The sequence below is a fragment of the Lutjanus erythropterus genome, chromosome 23 (genome assembly GCF_056507025.1).
Source record: "Lutjanus erythropterus isolate fLutEry1 chromosome 23, fLutEry1.hap2, whole genome shotgun sequence".
NCBI lineage: Eukaryota > Metazoa > Chordata > Actinopteri > Lutjaniformes > Lutjanidae > Lutjanus > Lutjanus erythropterus.
The window spans coordinates 2370044-2384048 of record NC_139339.1 but is presented as its reverse complement, the minus strand read 5'-3'; the positions used below and the strand labels follow the sequence as shown (position 1 = coordinate 2384048).

At 37.1% G+C, this 14005-nt stretch overlaps 2 protein-coding genes across 2 annotated transcripts; both read left to right on the top strand.

Annotated features, from left to right (window-relative positions):
• The first annotated feature begins 1062 nt into the window (after positions 1-1062).
• LOC146305299 (uncharacterized) lies at positions 1063-5507 on the top strand. Its single transcript, XM_084712908.1, has 5 exons — positions 1063-1318; positions 3075-3452; positions 3958-4044; positions 4193-4299; positions 4379-5507. The coding sequence occupies exons 1-5, from the start codon at positions 1246-1248 to the stop codon at positions 4430-4432; spliced, it is 699 nt and encodes a 232-aa protein (XP_084569034.1). The 5' UTR covers positions 1063-1245; the 3' UTR covers positions 4433-5507.
• Positions 5508-10110: 4603 nt separating this feature from the next.
• On the top strand, positions 10111-13719 carry LOC146305298 (low affinity immunoglobulin gamma Fc region receptor III-A-like). Its single transcript, XM_084712886.1, has 6 exons — positions 10111-10145; positions 10966-11226; positions 12113-12361; positions 12906-12971; positions 13115-13240; positions 13446-13719. Exons 1-6 carry the CDS (start codon positions 10115-10117, stop codon positions 13502-13504), a joined length of 792 nt encoding a protein of 263 aa, XP_084569012.1. The 5' UTR covers positions 10111-10114; the 3' UTR covers positions 13505-13719.
• Positions 13720-14005: the final 286 nt, after the last annotated feature.

The following is a 14005-nucleotide window of genomic DNA, read 5'->3' as shown; positions in this document are numbered from 1 at the left end:
GTTGTATAAGTCAGAGTTTAGGATGATTCTTTTTTCAGTTTCTCATTAGTTTTATACAGACTCTGATGACATTGGGGAAGAATGATGATGAGGACATCTATGTCTTAACAGCAGAGACCTTCAGTTACTGTTTGTGTGAGAATATGTATAATTTGTGGAATAAATACCAGCCCATCTGAATTTCTGTAGGATTTGTATGTTCGATATTATGGTAAAAATATCAGATTATCTTCATTACGATTGAACACAGTCATATAGTCATTAAACCCCTGTTTGTTTATTGTTCATGGGTGAGTCACTCAACTTTAATGTGGTGCAGTACCAAACATGGTCAGTAGGTTTCACCATCTCGCCATGAGGGGGTTCTGCATCCAGTGTTTGGACTCTAGTTTACTTTGCCAGAATGAGAGCAACAAGAGCTGAGTGAAGTAGAGCAGGTGCCCTCTTTAAACAAGTGGCATAATATTATTACAACCTAAACAAGCTTAAAGACTCTGACAAAATTATCTCATCAATCAAACACATCATGAGTGACTGAATTGAAATGATTATGTGCTAAACTCTTAATAATCCCTTTAAATTTTTTTCCAACTTTTTTTTTTTTATTTTTTTTACTTTGCTATAAATATGTGTATCATGTTAAAAAGCTAACAGTGAAAAATCCTTAATAAACTCGCAGCATAATGTAATCCAAGTGATCTGAGACAAATCCAAACTGTGACTGGAAACTTTGGTGAAAACTTTGGGAAAGAGACTCAATAATCAACTGTTATTATTAAATATATATAAATGTATATATATATATATATATATATATATATATATATATGTATATGTATATATATATATATATGTATATATATATATATATATATATATATATATATATATATATATATATATATATATATATATGTATATATATATATATATATATATATATATATATATATATTTGTTGTAGTCTGTTTTCAGTGTTTAGAATTTTCAGGAACGTTGCAACCCGTACAGTGCGTCATGAAGATGCGGTTTCTGTTTCGTCACAGGGAGGGGCTACACTGTTAGCATTAGCTATAACAATAACCGCTAATCAGGAAGCAGCAGTAGCAGAGAGCGGAGGCGACAAGATGTAACCTCGTAACAGCGTTTGTGTCCGTGTCACACCGAGGCTGAAGAGGAAATCTGCGGGTAGAAACAGCTGTTGACGCTGCGAACGTCGTTTTTTTGTGTCCTGGGTTTCTACAAATGTCCTTCCTGTTTGGATTGATCTGGATTCTGTCATGTCATTCCAGCCCGGAAGTTTGGGCATCTAATGAAGGTAAGGCCGTGCTTTTCACTGCTATTAAAGGCCAAATGTTTAATTCAGATATCTAACTACACCATAGCAAATCACAAAATGAAAACGATACGTGATCAGAGTTCATGGAAACGTGACAAGTTTAAATACCCGCTTCTGTGACGTCACCTGTTGAATAACTGCTGTTGTTTTTAGCCTGTTTCACGTTAATTAGCGGTCAAATTAATGCCGAATGGTCGCCGAATTAGTTAGTGTTTGTTTATGAGTCGTAAGACGTCTTTAAAAATCTTGTAGAAGGAGTGGATGAGTATATCGTTTAAATTCAGCAAGATGTTAATGGAGTTCAATGGACATGGAGGTCCAGTCGCCATGAGTAAGGCCTGGGCTGTAACTAATGTAAATAACATCGAGGTAGTTTTATTGGGGCGTTGCCTTACTGGAATTGTTTTTTTCTTTTTAAGGGCACTCTGCAGCTATTAATAGATTATAAATCACTTGTGAAGTGAATCGTCTATTATTTTGATCAAAGATTAATGATTTTGAGTCCTTTTTTTGTGACCAAGGTTTTATTGTTTTTCCTTCTTTCACTTTGGAGATTACAATTCACATAAACAAGTCAAAAAAACAGTACAGATATCTTTGTGCTCATGACATGCATCAATGCACTGAAATACATCACTTATTAAAATAACGAGAAAAAAATAAAATAAAATAACATAAAATAAACAATAATACATTTTGAGTCATTTTTTGAAGGAAGATTCTCTGATTTCAGCATCTTAAATGTGAATATTTTCTGTTTCTACACTCCCCTCTGACAGTAATCTGAATATTTTTGAATTTAGGACGTCATCTTGAACTTTTGGGAAACTCTTTTCACCATTTTCTGATATTTGATAGAACAGACTAATCAAGTGTTCAAGAAAATGATTGACAGATTAAACAATCATGAAAATGATCCGTAGTTGTAGCCCTGATATCGACCGATATTCTTAATGCAGATTATAATATACAATATAGACATAAACACACACTTTGTCATATTAGATATTATATTATGTTTTTATCAAAACTGAATTAAAATTAAGCATAAAATATCCACAAAATGCTGCCTAGTAAGCTACAAATAAATAACAGTTTTCATGCAACACATATACTAGTGTTGATATAAACTGTTATAACTGTGTTTGGTCAATATTGGGCCGATAACATGAGTTGACTGATATATATGTCGGGCTGCAGATCTTGTTTCAAATATCAGTTCATCTGTTGATCATTTTCTCCATTAATCAATTGCATAATGGAAATAATTAGTCTGATATGGTAAATATTTAAATAAATAGGCACTGTAGTGAGTTTGTGATTATTTGGCTACAGATTTCTCTGTCTAGCATTTACTGTATAAGACTACTGATCTCTTACTGAAACCAACATAACCACTGCACTTTATTTATTTCTTAATTTATCTGAAACATGTAATTGACAAACGGCAACATTAACATACAACAACATGCTGATTTTCAATTTACTTCATTAATAAAATAAGATACAGATATGTGGATTTGCAATTAATAGGATTAAATTGATAATGTAATATTTGTTTTGATGGAAATATTTTAAAATGTTAAACAATTTATTACAATAAATTATAATAATAAACAATGGGAAATGACTGAATATTTATCGTTCTATCTGAGTACAGAGGCACAGAAAGATGAGTGTTGGTTGAAAGCAGCAAATCAGATTTGAAGACTTAAATTTTTCCTCTGTTTTCCAGGTCAGCCTCGTGTGATTGGGCCATCTCAACCAATCGTGGCTGCGCCAGGTGATGATGTCATCCTGCCATGCCACCTCGAGCCCAGGCACAACGTGGAGGAGGGCACGGTGGAGTGGTCGAAGTCCGACCTCAGGCCCAACCCCTTGGATCCTCTGGGCCGGGTCGACTTTGTGCACCTGTACAGGGATGGGCGACACGTCGTGGAGGCGCAGCTGTCGTCGTACATCGGGAGAACGGATCTGTTCGCGGACGGCCTGAGGCATGGGAACATATCACTCAGGATCAGGAACGTGACGCTTGAAGATGGAGGGAAATACAGATGTTTCATTCCAAAGTTAAACAGCAAAGTGAAGGAATCAATCTTTCATCTTATCGTTGGTTAGTACATAGATGTTGTCTCTTAGATGTCACGATACCAGAAATTTACTCATCATGACTCGTGATGGGGAAAATACTCGGTTCTTAGATTTTATTATTTTCAATTTAAACCATTGATTTGCAACCTTTGATTGATGAGAGGAAAAACGAGTTAATTCTGCCTAAATGCACTTAGTTTGTCTCATTAAACTTGAATTTTTGAGTTTTAGAAACTTGAAAAAATGTATTTCAGAAATGATTTAGTAAACTCATTGAAGTGAATAATGGTTAATATTTAAATATTTTCAATTAAAACTGTTTAAGCACCCAGATAATGACAAATCAGTTTCACAGCTAACTGTGAACAATTTTTGAAATATTATAAACTTCAAAGTTTCAACTTGAGCAGCTGCAGACATGTATATCTGTAGGATTTTTGTTGAGAGCTTATATGACCGTCGGCTTGTAACTGCTGTTGTTTTTTTTACATATTGTATTTCAGATGTTCTGTTTTTTTTTTCCCCAGTTCCAAACGTTAAAACCTCAACAACAACAACGCCGCTGCTGCATCACACCACTGTCCAACCTCCAGGTCCGAAGGATGAGACCAAAGGTAAAGGCGAGAAAACCATTCAGCTCTTTGAGGAGGAAACAAAAAGTCTTAAAATAAAGAGTTAAAATATTAGTGCTTCTCAGAAAAATGATACTGAACCGTGCTTATATTTGTGTGTGGCTTTTGTCTGTGCTTTTCTTCACATCAGGTGTTCGGTCCCGTCTGGTCTTACTGGTCATCATCGTCTTACTGATCCTGATCCTGATCCTGATCCTGGGAGTAGCTTTTTGCTTAAATAAAAGGGACCAAAAAAATGTGAGTCAGAAAGAAACAAGCCTATTGTTGCTTTTTGTTATGTAACTGATTATTAACTAACGCACAACTGTCCCTCCAGCTTCTGAAGGGTGAAGACACCACAAGGGAATCAAGTCTTGCTGAGGACGTGTGATCAAGGGAATAAACACTGGACATGGATGTTAGTCTCATCAGGGATTTAAACCAGCAGCATGTTCAGCCACAAGTGAATCAACTGGATCAGCAGGACTGATGGACTTTGGAGATCAAGATTGATTTCATCGTCCCACTGGGTCGCCCATTCCATAGCCATAAAAAACAACATACATACATGTGCAATATACATAAAAGGTTCTAAAAACACCGGACATAAAAGAGCAAACATATCAGCAATAATAATACAAACACAGGAGAACCCTGTCTAAAGATTCGAGAGCAGTATTACAGCATTACGAATGTTTTTTTTTTTTTTTTAACACACTGAACCTTAAAATTGAAGACAGACAGATAGAAGATATATGGTAAGTTAGGGTGCTTGTGTAAAACATGTTTTCTGTCTTTAGTTAGGATAAGAACTTCTGGCCTCTTTCACTGACATGTGCGTAGACGTTTCCTTACTGTGCGCACGAAAAAAAGTTACCTTGGAGGGCAGCTAGATTCGTGAGAATCCATCTTTACAGGCTTCAAGTTATCTGTTTGTGTCCACACCAAAAGTAGGAGCCAGTCAACATCGTAGAAGGGACTATTGGCATCTTTGGTTGTGGTTTTATTTACAATGACAGCGAGAAGCATCTGTGGAAATGACTCGAACAAATGATGGTGGCTCTTGAAGAGGTCAGCGCAGACACTGTGATATCCTCAGTTATGTCAGAACACACAACACTGAAGTATTTTCTCCATGGAAATGATGTGTTTGTTCTGTTGGCCTGTGTTCAACATGATGACACATGATTCATCCAATCCAGCGCCAAGTGCCATGTGACAGTGCCTGCCCTCTGCTGAAGTTTCTACCACCTGACGTGTCAGGTTACAAAATAAGTGCATCCGCCAATTTATGACATGTGCTCACCAGCCAAGTTTGTTCCCACCACCATTCAAATATTAGTGACTCAGTCATTTTGAACTGACTCTTGCCTGCATGCACTCAGTTGACCCGTGGTGTAACTTCATCACTCAGCTGCTTACTGACTCACACTGCTACCAAGAAACATTCACATACACTCCTGCAGTCCAGCCAAAAATAGGTTTTGCCAAAGTGGGAGTGTCATATTCTACTGGTTGAACCAGAGCTACTTTGGTGGAAAAAGACTAATGAAGGCGTGTTACGGAGTTTGTACTTCAGTGAAAACACACTACAGAACTCAAGCTGCAGTTGTCTGGCACATTCAGAGTAGAGCTTTAATCAAAAATTCTCTCTGAACCCAACCCTCATCAGCATTTTTCAGCCCAAACGCGATTACAAGCCAGCATTTTTCTTAATAAGCTTCCCACAATGCACCAAACAGTAGGCAGTGACTGTGAATAATAATAATAACAATAATAACAGTAATAATAATACAGCCTGAACCCGATGTGAGCCTGTGAAGTATGTGAGCAATAAAGCCCGACCTGAACCCGTCGTGTGGCGTTTGGTCCGGGCACAGATCTCAGGCTCTGAGTCAGAGCTCAGGCTGGCTGTTGGTACCGAACACCTTTAAGGTATCGACTGAAATAACCCAGCGCCTCCAGTTGAACCACACCAGCACTCAAACCTTTTGATACCAAGATCGACGAAATCATGACCGTTTGCACGGTTTCGCTCGAAGCCAATCACCGCAAGTGTTCTTCATTTTTTCCTCGGGTTCTGAAAACTTTAAACAAAACTGAAAAGACTCAGCCGTTTTGTCAAACCGCCTCAAATCTCTTGCAAAATGAAACACTCAAATACAAGTTCTCTTCTCTCAGAACTCATTCTTTCCACTATTACAATACATGCAGCTAACATACAAACTTTTTCCAGGGCATCAGTTTTAACACAAAGCACTACAGTTTATTTTTGTTTTGCCTCAAGAGGCCTCACTATAATTTATTGTTTTCTTGTGACTTATTTGCTGTTTACTGTTGTTTGCTGTTGTAGGTGACTTGTCATAGAGAAACTGTTTCCATATTATATGATGCAATAAATACCTGCAGTATTTGCACTAATTCACACAGTGAGAAACTCCACAGTAAGAAAATCCTCCAGCTGTTTTTGTGGCTTGATGATGAAATTAACACACAAAGTGACTGTGCATGTTCAGTCAGAGCTGCTGTAATTTCATTAGAAACATCATCTTCTTTCTTTTCCTCCTGCTGCTGCTCCTTTTTCCATCCAACATAGTCGAGGTCATCGGAGGCCTCTTTTATTCTGCGGCAGCTGATCGGAACGTCTCTGCCAGTCGAGTTTGAAGAAGTGAGACATGTAGAAGACCACATCAGTAACTAGGCATTTTAAAGGACAAAGGGAGCAAAAAGCATCCAAAGTGCTCTAAATCTTTTCTCATCCTTGTGCTGTTTTCGTCACTTTACCGACCCAAAATGTCCGTATTTGACGTCCTGACAAATCTTCTCTTAAAGTGCCTTTGGAGAGGGCATCTGTTCCTCACTGTAGCTATGCATCTGTACTTTCAGTGTTGCATTGCTCATTTAATTTAGAAGAATGTGTCTATAAAAGGTGAAAATAGTTTGTATGTGAAAAATATCTCTTGCACTTAAAGCTTTTATAAAGATTTATCTTTTAGTGTGATGCTGTTAAAGCGCTGTAATAGTCTCTCCGAGATTAAATGGAAGTACATTTGTGTTTTTTGTATGTCTGTTTCTGTTGTCGCACTTCATTACATTCAGATGTTACATATTTATGATGCTGTGTTTAAATCGATTGTTACGAGAGTACAAGTCGAATAAATGATCTTTTCAAATCCTGTGATTTAATGTGTCTCCTGTCTCTTTGCATTATAGTGAAGCTGAGTGTGAATCCCTGCAGCTCCTCTCTGACCCCGAGACCTGAGTCCCTGACCTTTGACTTCCAAACTCTTATCTCTCATGATAAATACCAGACTAACAGATGAGTTCATTTATTCTGTTAGTTAATCCTTTTAAAAATGAAATAACACCAAAACGCAAATTTTATCAATATGCTGCCGTCATGTGTCGTAAACTAATGATTTCATAGATTCACAGCAGTATTTTTCTGTGGGATAAAAACCATCAGTAATTAGATTCAAACTTTACATTTATCTACAATTACTCTACGTTTATAAAACTATAAACATGTTATTTTATCTCTGCTGCTTTCACGGATGTTTTTGAGATAAAAGTAGCAAAAGGCTGGAGAACATGCATGAGACTCACAACGTACACAGTTTGTTTTAGTGACAAAATCATGATTTGACAGATGAAAAGTGACCATAGGGGTTTAAATTTTATAGCAACATGGAACAAAAAAGAAAAGATTCTCACAAATGATACAGTTTATATTGGTACAGGTAGTATTCCTGTGCAGGTTTCACTCATAAATCTGTTTCTTGATAAAAATAGTAAAGTAAACTCAAAATCAAATCTAGTTATTTGAGTATTTTTCCAGTGTAGTAACGTTTGGTACTGATTTGGAGTCACGGGGTCACAGGTTATTGAAAAAAGCTCCAGATATTTTCTATTAGCAATCAACATACAGTAGATGTATATTAGATGTTTTTTTTTTAAATCATATTTTTCATTTATGTGGGAAAGTCAGCATGAAGATATTGGCATAAAAAATGAAAAACAAACTTTTGCATTTTTGCTGCGATTTTCAACCAAGTTGGCCCACCTTTGCAGATGTGATATTGGTATTGATATTGTATTGATTGACATGCTGCTGCAGCTGTGGAGGCGATGGATGATTGTTACTTGTGTTGTCCATGTTGTTTTGTGTTTTATGCTTAGTATTGTCGATGCTCTGTTATCAGAGATGCACACATCGAACAGCCGGAGGCAGGAACCGGCCGTCACATGTCTGATTCCATACAGGTGAGATTCACACACGATGCTTCACACGATGGTCACAGCGACACAGACAGTGATGTCACAGCCACACGCTCACTCAGACACACGCTTAAATGAACATCAAACCTACTGGCACTTACATCAATACTGAAGTTACTTCTTACACCCCTCAGATAGTTTATTATTATTATTATTGTTATTATTATTATTATTATTATTATTATTATTATTATTATTATTATTGTTATTATTATTTTAACACACGCTTCAAGTCATGAAAAGTTAAAAATAGACCTGTCCCAGTTTTGGAGGCCTGACTTCATGACTCAGAGCTGCTGTAGTGGTTGAGGCTAAAGTTCAGTGTGCAGAGCTCTGAACTCCTGCCAGCTCATAGGAAAGTTGGGGGTTGGAGCAGGGCTGGACCAATCAGAGCTAAGAGGGCGGGACTATCATCTCAAAGCAGACACAATAAACACACACAATCCAGAACAGTTTTACATAACAGCTCATAACACAGTGGAGGAAGTGAAACAACATGACGTCAGCTGACACACAAACACAAGCACACTTATGTACATTTTATTTGCTGACATGTTTTTTTTAATTCAACAGTTGTGCAATTTTAAAGGATTTAAATTACAAAAATATTTGTATCATTTCTAACATTTTTTTTATAATAATTTTCAGTATTTCATGAAGCATTAAATTGAACAGTTAGTTGAAATCTGTCCCTGATTCAAACTTAAATAAACTTGTAGTTGACACACTGGTTTCAGCCTCTCATCAGTGAGACTTCAGGTCACTGAGCTGCAGGTTGGAGGCTGATGAGACGTTTGCTGCCATCTTGAGGACAAAGTTTGATCCTGCACTAATATCACAGCATCACAGAGACTTTCTCAGAGGCACTGATCATTTAGAAAAATGTTTTAGAGAGTTTTGTCAAAAACAACTTCAGGCTCTTGATAAACTTGATCAATAGAAGCCTTCTAATTCTTAGAAGCATTATATTTAAATATATATATGTAATATTGGTTTGTGTTGTGAACAATAAACAGTTTTGACGATATTTTAAGTGGGGAGATTTGAAATAAACCACGTTTGAAACACAAATGTGTCCTCTTGTGTCATCATATGGTTGATAAAATAATAATAATAATAATAATAATAATAATAATAATAATAATAATAATAATAATAATATAATATAAGAGCTATTAATGTTTAAAGTGTTATTAACGTGTCACTGTTCTGAGTGCGCTATTTTTGGGTTTGAGCTCCAAAAACATTTAGCTTCTTTGAGGAAAACCCTCACATGCACTTCTTCATGTAAAAATAAAGCATATTTTGTTAGAATTTTTGTAATCCTGGGCATTTTTGGTCAGTTAGGTCACTTTGAACACTCAGAACAGAACAGAACTTTTTTTTGCAATTCTCACTTGCTCCTGCAGTTTCATTGCAAAAAACATCACAACATGAACGACAGTTGTTTAGAAAGCTGCTGTGAAGTCAGGCAAAAAAACCTGTGAATTCCTGGAGGAACTGATTAAGTGGTGACTCTAAAGTGTACTAATTGCTTTGTACTGAAGAATGTAGGCTGGTATTACAGTTTGAACAAACATAAAGGAGTGTTTTGCAGGCCCGTCATGTAGACAGGTCGGAAAGTGTTTGTTTCGCTGAGCTGAAAATAAGTGTCTGTGGTTCATGACTGTGTCTCACAGACAGTGTTCAGGTCAGTACAACCACAAGTCAGTTATAATTAACTATCATTTTGTCTCGATGCTTTTTTTTTTAAATGTTCTTTATATATTCAACTGTCAGTCAGCATCGAGACAAGATGGAGATCACAGGTTTCCTCCTCACACTCGGTGAGTAACATGTTGCTTTTACTTTAATACACTTCTTATAAGTCAGAATCAGATTTGGAATCAGATTTTGAAAGCAGCAGCTGGATAAAAGTGTAGAACAACCTTATGAGTCTGAAATATACTTTGTCTCGCTGTAGCTTGTGTTGCTGTTATTTTCTTCACTGTTATTTCCTGTATGCTGACTTTGGGTACCGATGAGAACTCTTTACATACAACAGCTGTTTTATCACTGTGAAACTACATATGTTTAAATATTTCAACCCTGAAAAATCTTTGATATATTTAGCCTGTAAACAGTTAATGAATTCATCCAGTACTTTACCTTGAAGTTGGTGTGTGAATTTTCACTTTAACTGAAAAATGAAGGTCCTTTTCCATGTGCAAAGTAAAAGGTACTCTTAATGTCAGCTTTAAAAGGTTTTAATCCCTAAAAACCCCGTTAAGAAATGTATAAACATGCATTTAAAAGGCCAATCTATTGTAAAGAATCCCTTAAAATATTAATATGCAACTTATCATATTTTAGATCCCTAATGTAAACCAGAATCGATCAAACTTTAATAATACCTTCAACTGATTATTGATGAACTTTTCACATTAAGTTGTAATTAGTATTCCTTAAAATGGGTTTATTATTCTTGTAAATTCTCTTTAATTACTGTGTTTTTAAGGGGTTCATGTTTTTATCCTCTTACATTAATGTTCAGATCAAAGGATTTCTGGGTATCGAACACACTGATATAGATTAAGATGTTTTTAGAGATAAATGTAGGATTAATCAAGATGCTTTAAGTAGTTTCTTCTTTTGTCTTCTCTGCAGCGTCTCTTACAGTCTCTCCCAACAGATCTCAGTTCTTTAAGTACGAGTCTCTGTCTCTGAGCTGCGAGGACGACAGGAAGTCCTCAGGATGGAGAGTGAAGGCCAAAACGGTCCGAGGAGTCTCGGAGTGTGGACGTGACTGGGGCTCTCTGCAGGCGACATCCTGCGTCATCAACGTGGCCTACCCCTTTAACAGTGGAGAGTACTGGTGTGAGTCCACGTCAGGACAGACGAGTCGAGCTGTCAACATCACCATCACCGGTTAGTTCAACACCGGAGGAAGAGATGCAGCTAATGACTCATTCAGCAAAATGATAAAACTGCAAATACAGATAGTGGGATTCAGTTTTACAATTTAAAGTTACATTTTTGATGAGCACACACTGACAAACACAATGCATTTCCTGTGGCCACTTTTTGCTTGTTGAAAGTCTTTACAGTGAAACAGCTGCAGCAAATGTTGGGTTAACATTAGCTGATGGCTAGAAGCATTAAAAAAAAAAACACAGCAAAACATAGCAACACTGTGTAACAATGTGAATTATAATCTTAAAATAACAAAGAAAAAAAAAAAAAACACTTTCACAAACTCCAACTCAACAGGCTTTATGATCAACATGACTAACATGACCTGACACAAAACATATATTTAAGGCTTAGAGGAAAATGTTGTAATATTAATCTTTGATTCTCTATCCAGCACATTAAATGTATAGTAGGCCATATCTATTATATACAATATAATATATAATATCCATACTTTTGTTGAGGCTGCCAAACAAAACACAAAAAGAAAGATCATGAAACACTCAGCCAACAGTAAACTTTGGCTCAAAACTGACCTCTAGTGTCCAAAGTTATAAACTACAAATGGCTTCTCTCAGCAAACTAATGATGTTATGGACATTTATCCTGGGTAAAAATGACAATTTTCACTACAAAGGAACATAAATACTTGTAATAATCAGTGAAATGATGTTTGAACTTGTAGAGGAGGAAGAAATATGTAAGACTGCTGCAAAGGCTCCATATGTAACAATGTGTGGAGGCTTTTTTCTGCTTAAATGACAACATCTGATGCGACCATTTTATGAAAAAATTAAGCTTAGAAGTCTTAATAATCCTGCAATTTTTTTGTGTTCCAAAGAGAACAATGTGATCCTGGAGATCCCTGTACTTCCTGTGATGGAAGGAGAACCTGTGACTCTGCGCTGCAAAACTCAAAGCAACTCTTCAAAACCACGAACCAGCATCTTCATGAAGGACGGATCAGAGGTCGATGCAGCGATCATGGGACAGATGACCATCCCTGCTGCGTCCAAGTCTGATGAAGGCCTCTACATGTGCAGGATCACTGACATCGGGGCGTCAGCAAAGAGCTGGCTCTCTGTCAGAGGTGCGTTGGTTTGTTCATTGATGTCGTCTCAATTTATGCTTTTTCTCCACAGCAATTTGAGTTGTGCAACTTATCATGCACTACAGGAAGTAGACAGAAATGTTTAAACAGCATAATCACAGTTAAAGGAAAGTTTTACAGTTTATCAAACAACAGTCAAATGTCCATATGAACACTGAAACAAGTTGCTGTAATTGTTCTTCCTGTTAATGCTGGCCTTTAAAACATCCTAATGCGTTTTGACTGTAAATGATGGAAGACAAAAGCCGCAGTCCTTGGTTTGTGCAAAAAATATGCAGCCTGAACTCCAGAAGAGTTGGGACGTTGCGTAAAATGAAGTAAAAGCAGAATGAAATGATTTGCAAAAACTTTTCAACCTCAAATACTATGAGTTTCAGACAGTTGGGGTTCCCACACAACATTTTGCATACGGCCCCCGAAAAGCTAGAACCAGCCCTGACACAGCTAATCATAGTCATATGAGAGTCCTCGTCAGCTTTAGATATACTTATAACACTGTGAAACTCGTGGTTTTCATGCACAGAACGAGCCACAGAGCGAGAGGAAGCAGGTCGACCGTCTGATGGTTTCACTGCAAACGTGACAGAAGGTGAGTCATTCCAAACAGTTTTAACCAAAGAGGTATTTATGTACTTGTTTACCATTAAAATAACCTACAGGCCAGGTTTGCTTTGAGATATGTTGTGTTCTGATGGTAACTGACGTGTCTTCCACTTGTGTTTTTCACATCAGCAGGTCCTGATCCTCCTGCAGCTCCCCTCCTGTCTGTCCCCAGGCTGATTTGTCTTCTCGTGGTGGGAACTCCTTACCTGCTGACCACCATCTTACTGGGACTCATATACAGAGACAAAGCTAGAGGTGAGTCACTGTGACTGTGGTGATGGAGATAAACCGGGATACCAAACTTCTCCTTACGTGTTTTGTGCCTGATGCTCGTTCTCATCGGCTCTCAGTGGGTTTTCTACAATCGTCTCATCACTTTCTGGATAAACTAGTGAATTTGATAGTTAAACTGTGTGGAAAAAATATATATTCACTGATGTTTGTGTTTTTGTTTCTGCAGCACAGCAAGTTGCAGAGACGGGAAACTGTGATGAAGTCCAGATGGAGGAAATGATGTGATGAACCGAGTGACGATGAAGACCTGAGCATCTTTGTCAAAGTGCATTTAGTTTTATATTTTATTTCAGTAACTCTCCTTCCTTCCTTTATGTCATTCAGTTGGTTTTATGCTCATTCATGCTGACAACCTCAAGTTGTACTTCAAACAGGGGTAGTGTCTTTTCACACCACTAGAGGGAGCAACAAATCTGAGTCCTGTGTGGCTCTTTTGCAGAATGTGTGAAGAGACATTTCGTTCTGCATTTGAGCTCAACCAAGAAACTTATTTTAACACTTGGTCAAACACTTCCACTTTCTGTGAAATGAAGATCCTTTGTTTTCTGGTGTGATCACATGATTTTCATAGGTGACTGCACCTCTGTTGAACAACTGATATATCAGTCTACCAGTCTGACCACTGACCTGTAAACACAGCTCATCCTGTGTACACCAAAAATAAATACAAATGAAATAATTGCACGTCTGTTTTTCATATCAAAACTACACATACACACATAATTT